Consider the following 14,103-nt stretch of genomic DNA (forward strand, 5'->3'; position numbering starts at 1 on the left):
CCCATCTAGCCTCCCCTAACAGATCTAAGAAAATAAAAACATTAAAAAAACAAATACATTCAGCAAAGAGCCACCCCAATCCAGCAAAGAGACATCCCCATATTTTCAGCAAAGAGACATCCCAATCCAGCAAAGAGACAACCCAATCCAGCACCTGTAGCACACTGAGCACCCCCACACTTGTAAGCACTTAGTCCCCCCTCAAAACTGTACACACTCAGCCCCCTCACTCCTCTACGCACTAAGCCCCCTCTCACATCTATACGCACTCAGCTCCCCCACACCTTTTACGCACTCAGCCCCCTCACACCCGTACACACTAAGCCCCCCTCACACCTGTACGCACCCAGCCCCCCACACCTGTACACACTCAGCCCCCCTCACACCTATACACACTCAGTCCCCCCTCACACCCGTATGCACTCAGTCCCCCCACACACCTGTACGCACTCAGCCCCCCTCACACCTGTACGCACTCAGCCCCCCTACATGTGTACGCACTTAGCCCCCCACACCTGTAGGCACTCAGTCCCCCCCCCCCCACACCTGTACGCACTTAGCCCCCCCACACCTGTACGGACTCAGCCCCCCTCACACTTGTACGCACTTAGCCCCCCTCACTCCTGTATGCACTCAGCCCCCCTCACACCTGTACGCACTCAGCCCCCCCTCACTCCTGTATGCACTCAGACCCCCTCACACCTGTACGCACTTAGCCCCCTTTCACTCCTGTATGCACTAAGCCCCCCTCACACCTGTACGCACTCAGCCCCCCCTCACACCTGTATGCACTCAGACCCCCCCTCACACCTGTGCGCACTCAGCTCCCGCTAACACCTGTACGCACTCAGCCACCCCCCCATTCAGACCCCCCTCACACCTGTATGCGCTCAGCCCCCCTCACACCTGTATGCACTCTGCCCCCTCTCACATCTGTACGCACTCAGCCCACTCACTCCTGTATGCACTCAGCCCCCCTCACTCCTTATGCACTCAGCCCCCCACACCTGTACACACTCAGCTCCCACTAACACCTGTACACACTCAGCCACCCCCCCTCCCCACACCTGTATGCACTTAGCTCCCACTCACACCTGTACGCACTCAGCCACCCCCCCCTCCCCACACCTGTACGCACTTAGCTCCCACTCACACCTGTACGCACTCAGACCCCCCCCTTTCACATCTGTATATATGTCAGCTCCCCCCACCCCCACAGACACACATCTGTAAAACACACAAACAGCCCCCTCTCTTTACTTTGTACATACAGGCCCCTACTTGTAAAGGAGGTCTTCCTAGTCCCAGCTCTTGTTTGCACAAAGCTGACACATGTCGCTGAGAGACAGAGAGGAGCTGGAGCTGAGCAAAGTCCAGAATACAGTCCAGGCACCATACACACAAGGAGTGCACAATGCAGGAAGAGGCGAGAGGTGGCAGTAATGCGCCCGATAGGAGCTCAATAACACAGAGCAGCAGCAGCAGCTGCCGACTCCTCTTCTGTTTTTCACCTATATAGAAAGCCAGCACAGCCACGGGAAGCCCCTGCCCTCAGGATGCGTATGGGCTGTCCCCCCCCGATGGAGGCCCTGTTGATAGGTGTGCTTTAACATAAAAATAACAATATAAAATACTGACATATTACCTTTGGAATGCACGCTGCGGTTTCTGACAAACGCGGGTAGGTGTACGAAGCAAAAGAATGCCCTTGCTGGTTGGTTTTCAGTGCACCATAAGGTATGACTGGTTCTTGAAGGCCTGATCCTGACCTTGACCTTTGTCTTATGGCTGGTTGAGGACTGGTTTGTGTTACATAGGATGACTTGGGTCTCTTATCATAATCATCCTTAGAAAGACCATCTGCCCATTCACTGTACTCAAGTCTTTCTTTCGAGCCCTCGCTCAGCATGACGGTCCCTGTAATAGAAGGTGGAAAATAGTCCCTGTAGTCCTGAAGAGATGTACCGGCGACCCTGTTGTAGTCCCATGGTGCTCCACACTGGTCAACAGATTTGCTTTTTGTCTCCAGCTGTGGGTGGTACTCCGAGGTGTAACTCAACATGTTCACATTTTTCACTTCAGGAAAGTAGGCTTCGTAGGACCTCATTTTAACCGGATGCCCATTGTGCCTGGCCGGCTTGTTCGCCCTGTAGTAGCCCTCCGCCTCCTCAGCACTCAGACTCCGTTCCTTGTACCTCTCAGAGATGTTGCTTCTGGAGATCTCCGGTTCAAGGCTGTAGTGGGAGAAGGTAAAGAAGCCATTTTCTTCCGGGTAACTCTTTGAATGGTTGGAATGTCCTTGGCGTGGGGTGGGAGGACTTTCTTTTCTTAGGGAGTTGGAACGTGTTACGGAAATGTTGTCGAAGTCTTCAAGCAAGCCATTGATGGAAGCATCTAGTGGAGGTTTACTGCCCCTGACGATAGTCTGGAGGATGAAATAATCACAAAAAGAACAATTATTGCTCCTGATCAAAATATTCTTCCATAAAAGGCATTTCAATGACCACCAGAATTCATATAAAGTATTTCTTGGTGGCTGTTTAATACAGTTGGTGTCAACTTTTTGAAATGTTTTAACAGGCACCACAAATAGGCTGTTCCTTTTTAAAAATGAGAATCAAAGGCATCCCTACAAAAAAAAAAAAACCTTATGATTTACCCCCATGCAACCAATCTTTTCTGTCTTCATAAGCTTGTTGAAACATCTTCAACCGTCAGCAAGCTTTCAGGATATTGGTTGAAAGTTTGGTCCTCCAATGCATACAATTAGAATGTCCTCCAATGCATACAATCAGAATGTCCTCCAATGCATACAATCAGCTCACATGTACAGATATCCTACTGCTCTACATCTCAACTCTGGCACTGTAGCGTGATGGCATCATTGGCACATGACTCGGATGACGTCATCATGCTACAGTGCCGGAGTTGAGATGTAGAGTGGTGAGATTTCTGTACAAATGAGCTGAATGTATGTACTCTATGGTTCCTTCCTCTGGCCCCTACTGTGTCCCGTAGTGATGTAGGAGTCAGAAAAAGGAACCACAGCACGAAGAGGGGGGTCAATCATCTGAAACTCCTGCCAGAATAGCTTTTGAAGACGACAGAGATCGGCATCATGGGCATCGGTAGTGATAAATATTAAAGTAGAACCAAGGGCTCTTTAACATGTGCGGTTGAGGGGCGGGAAAAAAAAAACCCAGTGGTTAAGCCGCATCTTTACCATCTGTCAGCTGCTATCCCCATTAGCTGCAGAGGCAATAGCCATGGGCAGTGGTGTATTTTGGTTTTGTGCTGCCCTAGGCAAGATTAAATCGGGCCCCCCCCCCATCTAATTTTGTCCCACCCTTTCCTTTTCAAGTGGCTATTCAGGGTCTTTGGTGGCTATGTGGGGTCTCTAGAGCCTATGCAGTGTCTCTGGTGGACTGTGGAGTAGTAAGTAGCCCCTCCCTAGCCTGTCACAGTGCTCCCCCCACCCCCCTCACTAGCCTGCCACAGTGCTCCCCCCACCCCTCTCACTAGCCTGCCACAGTGCTCCCCCCACCCCCCTCACTAGCCTGCCACAGTGCTCCCCCCACCCCTCTCACTAGCCTGCCACAGTGCTCCCCCCACCCCCCTCACTAGCCTGCCACAGTGCTCCCCCCACCCCCCTCACTAGCCTGCCACAGTGCTCCCCCCACCCCCCTCACTAGCCTGCCACAGTGCTCCCCCCACCCCTCTCACTAGCCTGCCACAGTGCTCCCCCCACCCCCTTCACTAGCCTGCCACAGTGCTCCCCCCATCCCCCGGTAGGAGAAAAGATAGGTATAGGAAGGAAAGAGAGATGGGGGAAATGGAAAAGGAGAGAAATGGAAGTGGGGGGGGGGGGAGGGGGAGAGATGGGGAGTTGAGAGAGAGAGAGAGAGAGGCGGGTGGGAGAGAGAGAGTGGGCTTCACCCCACCCACTGGGGGCTTAGTCATAGGGACTATGACTAATCCCTGGTGGGCTGGGGGAAACACGTCAGCGGACGTGGTTTGGTGGAGACATGTAGGCTGAGGTTGCTCCTCACCTTTTGGTTACACAGGCTGGCCAGGAGAGTGGCGGTCCCCCTATTCATATATAATAACCTTATCGCCTGTCAAATGCTCTCTGAAGAGTGGTCCAAACACGGGAGACTTTTCAAAGACCAAAGCATGTTTGAGCCCTTAGAAAAATTCTTTATTTTTAAATTTTGGATAGGGTAGACAGCGTTAGAACCCCTGTCGGGGATGAAAAGTAAAAGGAAATCCCTCAAAAGTGAGGAAACCCCAGAACTAGTGTCCCCATTGGAAGATTTCTCCCCTATTACTGTTCTGGGGGCAACCCAACATTTAGGATTTTCTTTCAGTTTGTTTCTATGATAACAGTAAACAGGACACATAGAGAGGGTGAATCTCCCTAATGGGGGCACAGACAGCAATAAAAACTGACAGGGGTTCTATTCCATCTGCACCCTATCCAAAACTAAAAAAAAAAAAAAGTTTTGCCTTTAGTTACACTTTAACTTTTTTCAGAGATGCCTTTGTTTCTTTGTTTTAAAAGCATCACTTTAAATAATAAATTCTACAATAAATATAAAAATAAAATGTTATGTTTGCACCTAATACTAAGCTACATCTTTTGGTTCACATCAGATTAAAAGTTAGCAGCCTCAGCTTTTGTTGATAAACAGCGCATGTTTTTCACAAAGGGGTCTATTTATTAAAAAAAAAAAAAAAAAAACTATTGAAAAAAATGTCAAAAGCATTCACTCAACTCGCATGAATTCTGACTGTAGGTTGCGTAATACAGTGATTTTCATCTGCCCCATCTAGTGGCCGTAATGTGGTAATTTTCCTAAAGTGTCTCAACCAGGAAAAATACCACATTATAGCCACTAGATGGAGCTGATGATCACAGGAAATACCTGGACTAAGTAAAATATGATCAGAATTTGTAAGAGGTCTGGGTTCATGTTTGTGAAATATTTTTCCAAATCGACCCCAAAAGTCTCTGGAAACGTTTATACAAATAAATGTGCAAAGGGAGGGAAGGAGAGACAGACTGGAAATGATTTCACTGTTATATGAAGAAGGCACAGAATTCCTTGAGGTGTGTGAATGCCAACGCAGTCACCATTCCCATCACAGTGCCCCCTTTACATCGCAGTGCCCCCTTTACTTCAGGGTTCTCAGTCCCCCCTTCACATCACAGTTCCCCCCTTTACATCACAGTATCCCTTCACATCAGAGTCTCCCCCCCCTTCACATCAGAGTCTCCCCCCCTTCACATCAGAGTCCCCCTTTACATCACATCAGAGTCCCCTTTACATCACAGCCTCCCCCTTACATCACAGTCTTCCCTTCACATCAAAGTCCTCCTCTTTACATCACTGCCCCCTTAACATAACAGTCCCCTTTTAACATCACAGTCCCCTTTACATCACTGACCCCTCTTTACATCATAATCCACCCTTTACATTAGAGTCCCCCTTATTACATCATAGTCACGGTCCCCTTTACATAACAGTCTCCTTTACATCACAGTCCCCCCTTCACATAACAGTCCTCCTCTCTACATCACAGTCCCCTTTTACCATAAAAGTCCCCCTTTACCATAACAGTCCCCCTTTACATCAGTCTTTCTCTCTACATCACAGCCCCCCATTAACATCACAGTCCTTCCTTCACATCACCCCCCCCCCCACTTTACATCAGTTTCCTCTGCCCCCATTGACTTCACAGTTTCCTACCTTACATCAAAGACTCCCCATTACATCACAGACCCCCTAACATCACAGTCCCCCTAACATCACAGACCCCCTAACATCACAGTCCCCCTAACATCACAGACCCCCTAACATCACAGACCCCCTAACATCACAGTCCCCCTAACATCACAGACCCCCTAAAGTCACAGTCCCCCTAACATCACAGACCCCCTAACATCACAGTCCCCCTAACATCACAGACCCCCTAACATCACAGACCCCCTAACATCACAGTCCCCCTAACATCACAGACCCCCTAACATCACAGACCCCCTAACATCACAGACCCCCTAACATCACAGACCCCCAACATCACAGACCCCCTAACATCACAGACCCCCAACATCACAGACCCCCTAACATCACAGACCCCCTAACATCACAGACCCCCTAACATCACAGTCCCCCTAACATCACAGTCCCTGCTTCACATCAGTGTCCTCAATCCCCCCCTTCACATCAAAGCCCCCCCCCCCTTACATCACAAGTTACCTGAATCTGGAAAGTTATTTTGAGGGTTCCTTCGTGTTAAAAAAGTGAGAAAGGCCGCTCTAGACAGGCAAATGCGAAGGTAAAAGGTAGTTGCTGATGGCTACTGTACCCGAATCCCACCATTCATTTTCTATTTCTACTTTCCCTACAGGTTCACTTGCAAATGAATAGATAATAGATTCACACTCAATGAACAAGTACAATACAGAAATATAAACAGAATCAACATCGATAGTGATATATGACCACACTCAACATAAAAGCGCATCTATAAAAATAATAAGAACAACATGCGGCTAGGTACAATATAAAATGTTAATTTACACCGCATAGACCATACAATAATATCAATGTTCTTCTTGGGCAATAATATCCATTTATGACTTTTCGTAAAAGATAAACATCTACAAAAATTGCTTTGTGTTTCAGCCTGTTTGTTGCCCGGGTTTTGCCGCGTCGCCCCGCGTATCCCGGGATTGGTTCATAGCAGCCATGACAGAAGCCATATTTCATGAACTGCCTTGTGCAGGTCTGTCCTCTGGTGATAAGATATAATGGATCTGGCCGGGAACACAGCTGTCCTCTCCAGCGCCACAATGAGGATGAAAAACGGCGTCCCTTCCCGCACACCCAATTCATTCTGACAATTATGAAGTAGCTAATTACCGCTTTGCCCTTAGAATACCTTCCATGTAACGATTCTCATCACAACCGTATACATTTTCAGGTTAAATAACAACATCTGTTATCTTTTGTCATTGGATCGTTTACATTCGATAACGTGCAATTTTTTTTTTTTTTGGGGGGGGGGGGGGGGGTCTGCACATGTTATAGGAATGTAAAAATAAATCTATGACTCCAGGTACATAAAGGTTTTGTGTGAAACTGCAAGAATTATGAATGTTATTTCACAATGCGGGCAATAAATTGGCGCTATATAAATCCTGTATAATAATAATCATAATAAAATAATAATAATAATAATAATAATAATAAATACAATCGGAGAACTGCTACTGTTATCCAGGACCACTTGTCAAAATGTCCAATACATAATCCACTTGCTTAACAGTTCCTTTTCTGGAACTTTTTTTACAAGTATTTTTTGCTAGAAAAATTCTTATGCCGCGTACACACGGTCGGACTTTTCAGCTACAAAAGTCAGACAGACGCCGACGGACCAAGTCCGGCGGACAATCCGATCGTGTGTGGGCTTCCCCGGACCTTCAGCGGACTTTTCCAGCCGCAAATCTGACGGACTTTAGATTTGGAACATGCTTCAAATCTTTACGTCGTAATTCCGCCAGACCCAGAAATCCGTTCGTCTGTGTGCTAGACTGACGGGCAAATACCGACACTAGGGCAGCTATTGGCTACTGGCTATCAACTTCCTTATTTTAGTCCGGTGTACGTCATCACGTATGAATCCATCGGACTTTTGTGTGATCGTGTGTAGGCAAGTCCGGTCGTTAGAAAGTCGTTAGAAAGTCTGTTGAAAGTCCGCCAAAAGTCAGTTGAAAGTCTGTCGAAAGTCTGTCGGAATATCTTCCGGTCGGTAAGTGGTTAAGCAAGGTTTACTTTTGGGATTACAGAATGTCATAATGCTGACTGCTGAGCTGACAGGGGGAGAGAAGACGGGGGACACAGGAACTTTTTTAAAAACACTTTATTGTTTTATTGCAGGTTTTTTTAGAACATAGAGAGGGGTCAATGACACACCACAAGCACTGTGCTATCTAGCATGCTTTAAAGGATCAGTATATATATATATATATATATTTTTTTTTTTTAGGGTTACAACCTAAGACCGTCATTGTACATACCATAAATAGATAAGACATCCCCTGAAAATAAGCCCTAGTGTGTTTTTTGTAGCCAAAATTAATATAAGACCCGGTCTTATTTCTGGGGAAACACGGTAGTACCGGGTTGGACCCCCTTTTGCCTTCATTCTTCGTGGCATAGATTCAACAAGGTGTTGGAAACATTCCTCAGAGATTTTGCTCCATAGTGACATGATAGATTCCCGCAGTTGCTGCAGATTCGTCGGCTGCACATCCATTATGTCAATCTCACGTTCCACCACATCCCAAAGGTGCTCTATTGGATGAGATGTGGTGAGTGTGGAGGCCATTGGAGTACAGCAGGGCTGGACTGGGACAAAAATTTAGCCCTGGACTTCATCCAGACCGGCCCACTTTAATTTTACAAACAAGCACAAAAACAGTATATAAACTATATGCAATTGCGTAAAAAAAGCCTCCCCCTTACATCAGGGTCCCCAGAGAGCCCCCCCTTACATCAGAGTCCCCAGAGAGCCTCAGTCTTGCATCAGGGTCCCCAGAGAGCCCCCCCCCCCACACATCAGGGTCCCCAGAAAGCTCCTCCTTACATCAGGGTCCCCAGAGAGCCTCCCCTTACATCAGAGTCCCCACAGAGCCTCAGTTTTGCATCAGGGTCCCCAGAGAGCCCCCCCTTACATCAGAGTCCCCAGAGAGCCTCAGTCTTACATCAGGGTCCCCAGAGAGCCTCAGTTTTGCATCAGGGTCCCCAGAGAGCCCCCCCTTACATCAGAGTCCCCAGAGAGCCTCAGTTTTGCATCAGGGTCCCCAGAGAGCCCCCCCTTACATCAGAGTCCCCAGAGAGCCTCAGTTTTGCATCAGGGTCCCCAGAGAGCCCCCCCTTACATCAGAGTCCCCAGAGAGCCTCAGTCTTACATCAGGGTCCCCAGAGAGCCCCCCCACACATCAGGGTCCCCAGAGAGCCTCCCCCTTACATCAGGGTCCCCAGAGAGCCCCCTTACATCAGGGTTCCCAGAGAGCCTCCCCCTTACATCGGGGTCCCCAGAGAGCCTCCACCTTACATCAGAGAGCCCCCCTTACATCAGGGTCCCCAGAGAGCCCCTCCTTACCTCAGAGTCCCCAGAGAGAGGGCGGGCAGTGAGAGATGATGTAATCTCTCTGCTGCTCTCTCGCCCGCCCGGCTCTCCTGTGGTGCCTGCCCGCTCTCTGGCTCTCCCCTGCTGCCCACCGCACAGCTGCAGAGAGGCCACGGCCCAGTAGTGGGCTGCGGCCCTGTGGTGGGGGACCCCTGGGACTCTGGGCTATGGGCCTCAGATTCAGGGCTATAGCCCCAAAAGCCACCCCCTAGCCACGCCACTGGTTGTCACTGAAACCGGCCCACTGAGCCATCGGCCCACTGGAAAACTCCCCGTAGTCCCGATGACCAGTACATGCCTGGAGTAGAGTGACCTCATTGTCCATTGGTGAGATGATTGGAGCTTTGTGACATGGTGCATTATCCTGCTGGAAGGAGCCATCAGAAGATGAGGACACTGTAGTCATAAAGAGAAGGACATGGTCAGCAACCAAGATAGGCCGTGGTGTTTAAATGATGCTCAATTCATGGGCGTCAACAGAACTTTTTTCAGGGGGGGTCATCTTTTTAAGGTCACCCATGCTCCACCCCTTTTAGACAATGTCATGCAGGGGATAGGCTTAGTCATTATCACTTAAAGCACAGGCATGCAAAGGTTTGAGAAACCTGATACAAAAAATGCCAGCACTATGGCTCTGTTGTTCCAATATTTATATTCGTTAAACTGGAGGAGGTATGCAGATAAGAATTTTTAACTTTCCTTAAACTTTTCTGATGTACATACAGGCTCTGGCTTAGAAAGCTTTCAGACCAATGGGTCAGCACTGCAGCCAGGTAAAGAGCATTTTTAGAAGGTTAGCCATGATATCTCCCACATATCTATATCATGAAATAATTAATTTAACACCTTGACCGCAATTATACAAGTAGTGCTGTTAGATGAGCTCTAGAACATGGACACAGGCTGCCTCACCTCAGGCAGGTGCTGGTGCAGGTGGACAGCTCACACTCAGCTCTTCAAGTGTGCTCCCTTCCTTCTCTCAGGCTTTGAGCCGTGCAACCTGGAAAAGACGGAGGAGGTGGGTGGAGCCAAAATTGACCAGGCGCGAAGAAGGAAGAAGTTGCTCCTCCTCTCTGATTGTTGGGGCCTCGCCTAGGCCTCATGATGTGACGTCACTGGTTGTTAGATGCCAGGCGGCAGGTGAGTCTAGCAATCAGTGCAGCGGCCAGAGCAATAAGAGAGTCGAGGGAGTCAGGGCTGCTGAATGTAACAGTAAGTGACTGCCACAGCTTAAGTTGTTACCCCCTTTGTGGCAGCTTGCGGCTCCTGGGCGCAGTGAACCTTGGGCACCCGCCCAGGATCGGCCCTGAGCTCCAGGGGAGGCACTTGCCCCCCCTTGCCCCCCTATGCGGACGCCCATGGCTCAATTAGTACTAAGGGGCCCAAAGTGTGCCAAGAAAATATCCCCCCACACCATTACACCACCAGCCTGAACCGGTGATACAAGGCAGGATGGATCCATGCTTTTGTGTTGTTTACGCCAAATTCTGACCCGACCATCTGAATGTCTCCGCTGAAATCCAGACTCATTAGAACAGGCAGCGTTTTTCCAATCTTCTATTGTCCAATTTTGGTGATCCTGTGTGAATTGTAGCCTCAGTTTCCTATTCTTAGCTGACAGGAGTGGCACCCGGTGTGGTCTGCTGCTGCTGTAGCTCATCTGCTTCAAGGTTTGATGTGTTGTGCGTTCAGAGATGGCATCCTGCATACCTTGGGTGTAACAAGTGGTTATTTGAGTTACTGTTGCCTTTCTATCATCTTGAACCAGTCTGCCCATTCTCCTCTGACCTCTGACATCAAGGCATTTTCCTCCACACAACTGCCGCTCACTGGATATTTTCTCTTTTCCCCACCATTTTCTGTAAACCTGAGAGATGGTTGTGCGTGGAAATCCCAGTAGATCAGCAGTTTTTTAAATACTCAGACCAGCCCGCCTGTCACCAACAACCATGCCACGTTCAAAGTCACTTAAATCCCCTTTCTTCCCCATTCTGATGCTCGGTTTGAACTTCAGCAAGTCATCTTCACCACGTCTAGATGCCTAAATGCATTGAGTCCTTGCCATGTGATTGGCTGATTAGCAATTTGTGCTACCAAGCAACTGAATAGGTGTACCTAATAAAGTGGCCAGTGAGTGTATATCTCTATTGTTTGCTGTATAAAGTATTATTGCTCTGTTATTTTCCTAGCTTCCATTTGAGGGGCGGGCAGATCGCTTGTCAACATCCATAAACCTTTTTTTAAAACCCAAGTCTCCTAATATCAGCCATAGCGGGAGGCTTGGCTTTTAAGGAAGATTTACTGCGCTGGAAGCTGACCTCTATCAATGTCAAGTGGATGGTAGGGCAGCCTTCTTCTTTACAGCGCGGTCTTCTTGCTCCGAGCTCTCCCCCGGCTGAGATTCACATTCCGTGGTGACTTTTGTCATTTTGCATTGATTTTTGAAATGACTTGCCAAATATGCCAAGAGTGAGCTGCCATACTTACTAATCACCGACCGACATAGTTATACCCAGTAACAGAAAAGCCTGGCAAGAACAGTTACCCTGTTTCCCCGAAAATAAGCCCTACCCTTAAAATAAGACCTACAAGGACTTTAACTAGGCCTTATTTGGGGGGTAGGGCTTATATTGCAGCCATCACCGACAATCACGCTAGGTCTTATTTTCGGGGAAACAGGGTATTTAAAGTGATTGTAAGGGTATTTTTTTTTTTAAATAACAAACATATCTTACTTACCTCCACTGTGCAGCTCGTTTTGCACAGAGTGGCCCCGAACCTCGTCTTCTGGGGTCCCCCAGCGGCTCTTGCGACTCCTCCTCATATCAGATAACCCCCTAGGAGAAGCGTTCTCCCGAGAAGGTTACCTTGCAGTAGTCCATAGCCGCCGAATGTATGACTTGGCCCTACCCCCCGACGCCATTGGATTTGATTGACAGCAGCGGGAGCCAATGGCTGCGCTGCTATCAATCTATCCAATCAAGAGCCGAGAACTCTGGCCGCGTCAAGTTCCAGGGCTCAGGTAAGTAAAACGGGGGGGCTGGGGGGCCGGTCACTGCCAGGTGTTTTTTCACCTTAATGCATAGGATGCATTAAGGTGAAAAAAACACAAACCTTTACAACCCCTTTAAGACTCCTATAATGCTTTGTCCAAATCAATACCTGGAAACAAGACTGAAAATAATAAAGTACAAGTGTGAGGATCTGGATGTAAACCTGGAACCGCTGTGGGTGTGTGGCTGTGATTCCTCTCACTGTGCCACCTGAGATGCTGAATAGCTCCCTGCCTGATTTCTTGGACAACCTTGCTTCGTGTCTTGTTTCTGGTGAACCTTGATCCCCCCATGAACTTCATGATTTAAAGTGGAGTTCTGCTTAAAAAAAAAAAAAATTAAAAGTCAGCAGCTACAAATACTGCAGCTGCTGACTTTTAATAATCGGACACTTACCTGTCCCAGGATCCAGCGATGCGGGGGAACGAAGCCCCACTCTTCTCTCCGGCGCCAGGATTGTCACTATGGGTGCCCCGCCCAGCTGTGGCTTCACAGCCGGGCACGCGCTGCACATACGCGAGCCGCACGGCGCGCCGTGACTGGCCGGTCAATCATCTGGGACCTGTGACGTTTCCCAGATGATTGCCGAGAGGGAGGGGGGAGAGGTTAACTTGCTTCCGGCGCCGCAGTGCGCCGGGGGAAAGTGGGAGCTGGAACCCTCTAAAAAGAGGGTTTCCGCTCCCCCCCCCCCCCCAAAAAAAAATGACATGCCAAATTTGGCATGTCAGGGGGTCAACTTCCCTTAAAGTGGAAGTTCCATTTTTGAGTGGAACTCCGCTTTAAGCAGTGGCGGCCCGTAATGCAGGGTGTACGGGCGCCGCCCCCCTCCATCCATGCTTCCGGCCCCCTAATCTACATGCAGTGCGCCAAATACATGGATTCCAATCAGGGTTTTTTTTTTTTTGAAGCACGTGATTAGAGCCTGAGGCACTAATAGGCTTCAAAAAAGGGTGGGCTCGGGGTCGCAGAGCACTGCACCTGAAGCCCACCCAGTAGTGTGACAATAGCGAATGAATATTCGGCACGGCAGAATCTGCCGTGATGCCGTGGAGTAGAGGATTTTTGACTATGCCTACTCCTGATCCCAACCTGCAACCACTTGTTACCAACCATTGGCTTGTTTACTGACTATGCTTCTGCTTGATCCCTACCTGCTCCATCTCTCCATCTGCCCCCTCGGAACCCAGCTTGCTCCCCTCTTGTTGAGGTGATCCTGTGGACCATGACCTGGTATCAGCATGTAGAAAAACCCATCTCCACCATCAAGAGTTCTGGTGAAGACCAGTTTTTGCTTAGACCTTGGGTGAGCGCATGTCGATCCGCTAGGGTGACTTGCTTGTGTACTTATCCTGCTGGTCAGTGTGAACCCCTCTACTGCTATAGCTACTAGTCTCCGAGCCTGACCCCGAACCGTGACAGCAAGCATAAAAGGTGCTTTATTTGTATGAATATTAGTCAATCTCTCCATGGCAGAAATTTGTCATAGGGGTTCATGTATAAGGCAGTGGTATGGCCCAACAGTGATGTTCCATTGTGATGGCCCAACAGAGGTGTATCATTGTGGTGGCCCAACAGTGGTGCACCATTGTGGTGGCCCAAGAGTGATGTACCATTGTGGTGGGCCAACAGAGATGTACTCTTGTGGTGGCCCAACAGGGGTATACCATTGTGGTGGCCCACAGAGGTGTACCATTGTGGTGGCCCAACAGTGGTGTACCATTGTGGTGGCCCAACAGTGGTGTACTATTGTGGTGGCCCAACAGAGGTGTACTATTGTGGTGGCCCAACAGGGGTATACTGTTGTGGTGGCCCAACAGAGGTGCACCATTGTGGTGGCCTAGCAGTGGTGTAC

General features: G+C 48.9%; 1 protein-coding gene across 3 annotated transcripts in view; it reads right to left on the reverse strand.

The window, feature by feature from the left end:
• The window catches only part of PAK5 (p21 (RAC1) activated kinase 5), a 212,384-nt gene that overhangs the window by 60,764 nt on the left and 137,517 nt on the right, over nt 1-14,103 (reverse strand). For all 3 annotated transcript variants that reach the window (XM_073628637.1, XM_073628636.1, XM_073628635.1), the window contains one exon: nt 1,646-2,425. In XM_073628637.1, coding sequence (XP_073484738.1) covers nt 1,646-2,425 — 780 coding nt within the window. The remainder of the gene's footprint in view (nt 1-1,645; nt 2,426-14,103) is intronic.

The sequence above is a fragment of the Aquarana catesbeiana genome, linkage group LG04 (assembly GCF_042186555.1).
Source record: "Aquarana catesbeiana isolate 2022-GZ linkage group LG04, ASM4218655v1, whole genome shotgun sequence".
NCBI classification, from domain to species: domain Eukaryota; kingdom Metazoa; phylum Chordata; class Amphibia; order Anura; family Ranidae; genus Aquarana; species Aquarana catesbeiana.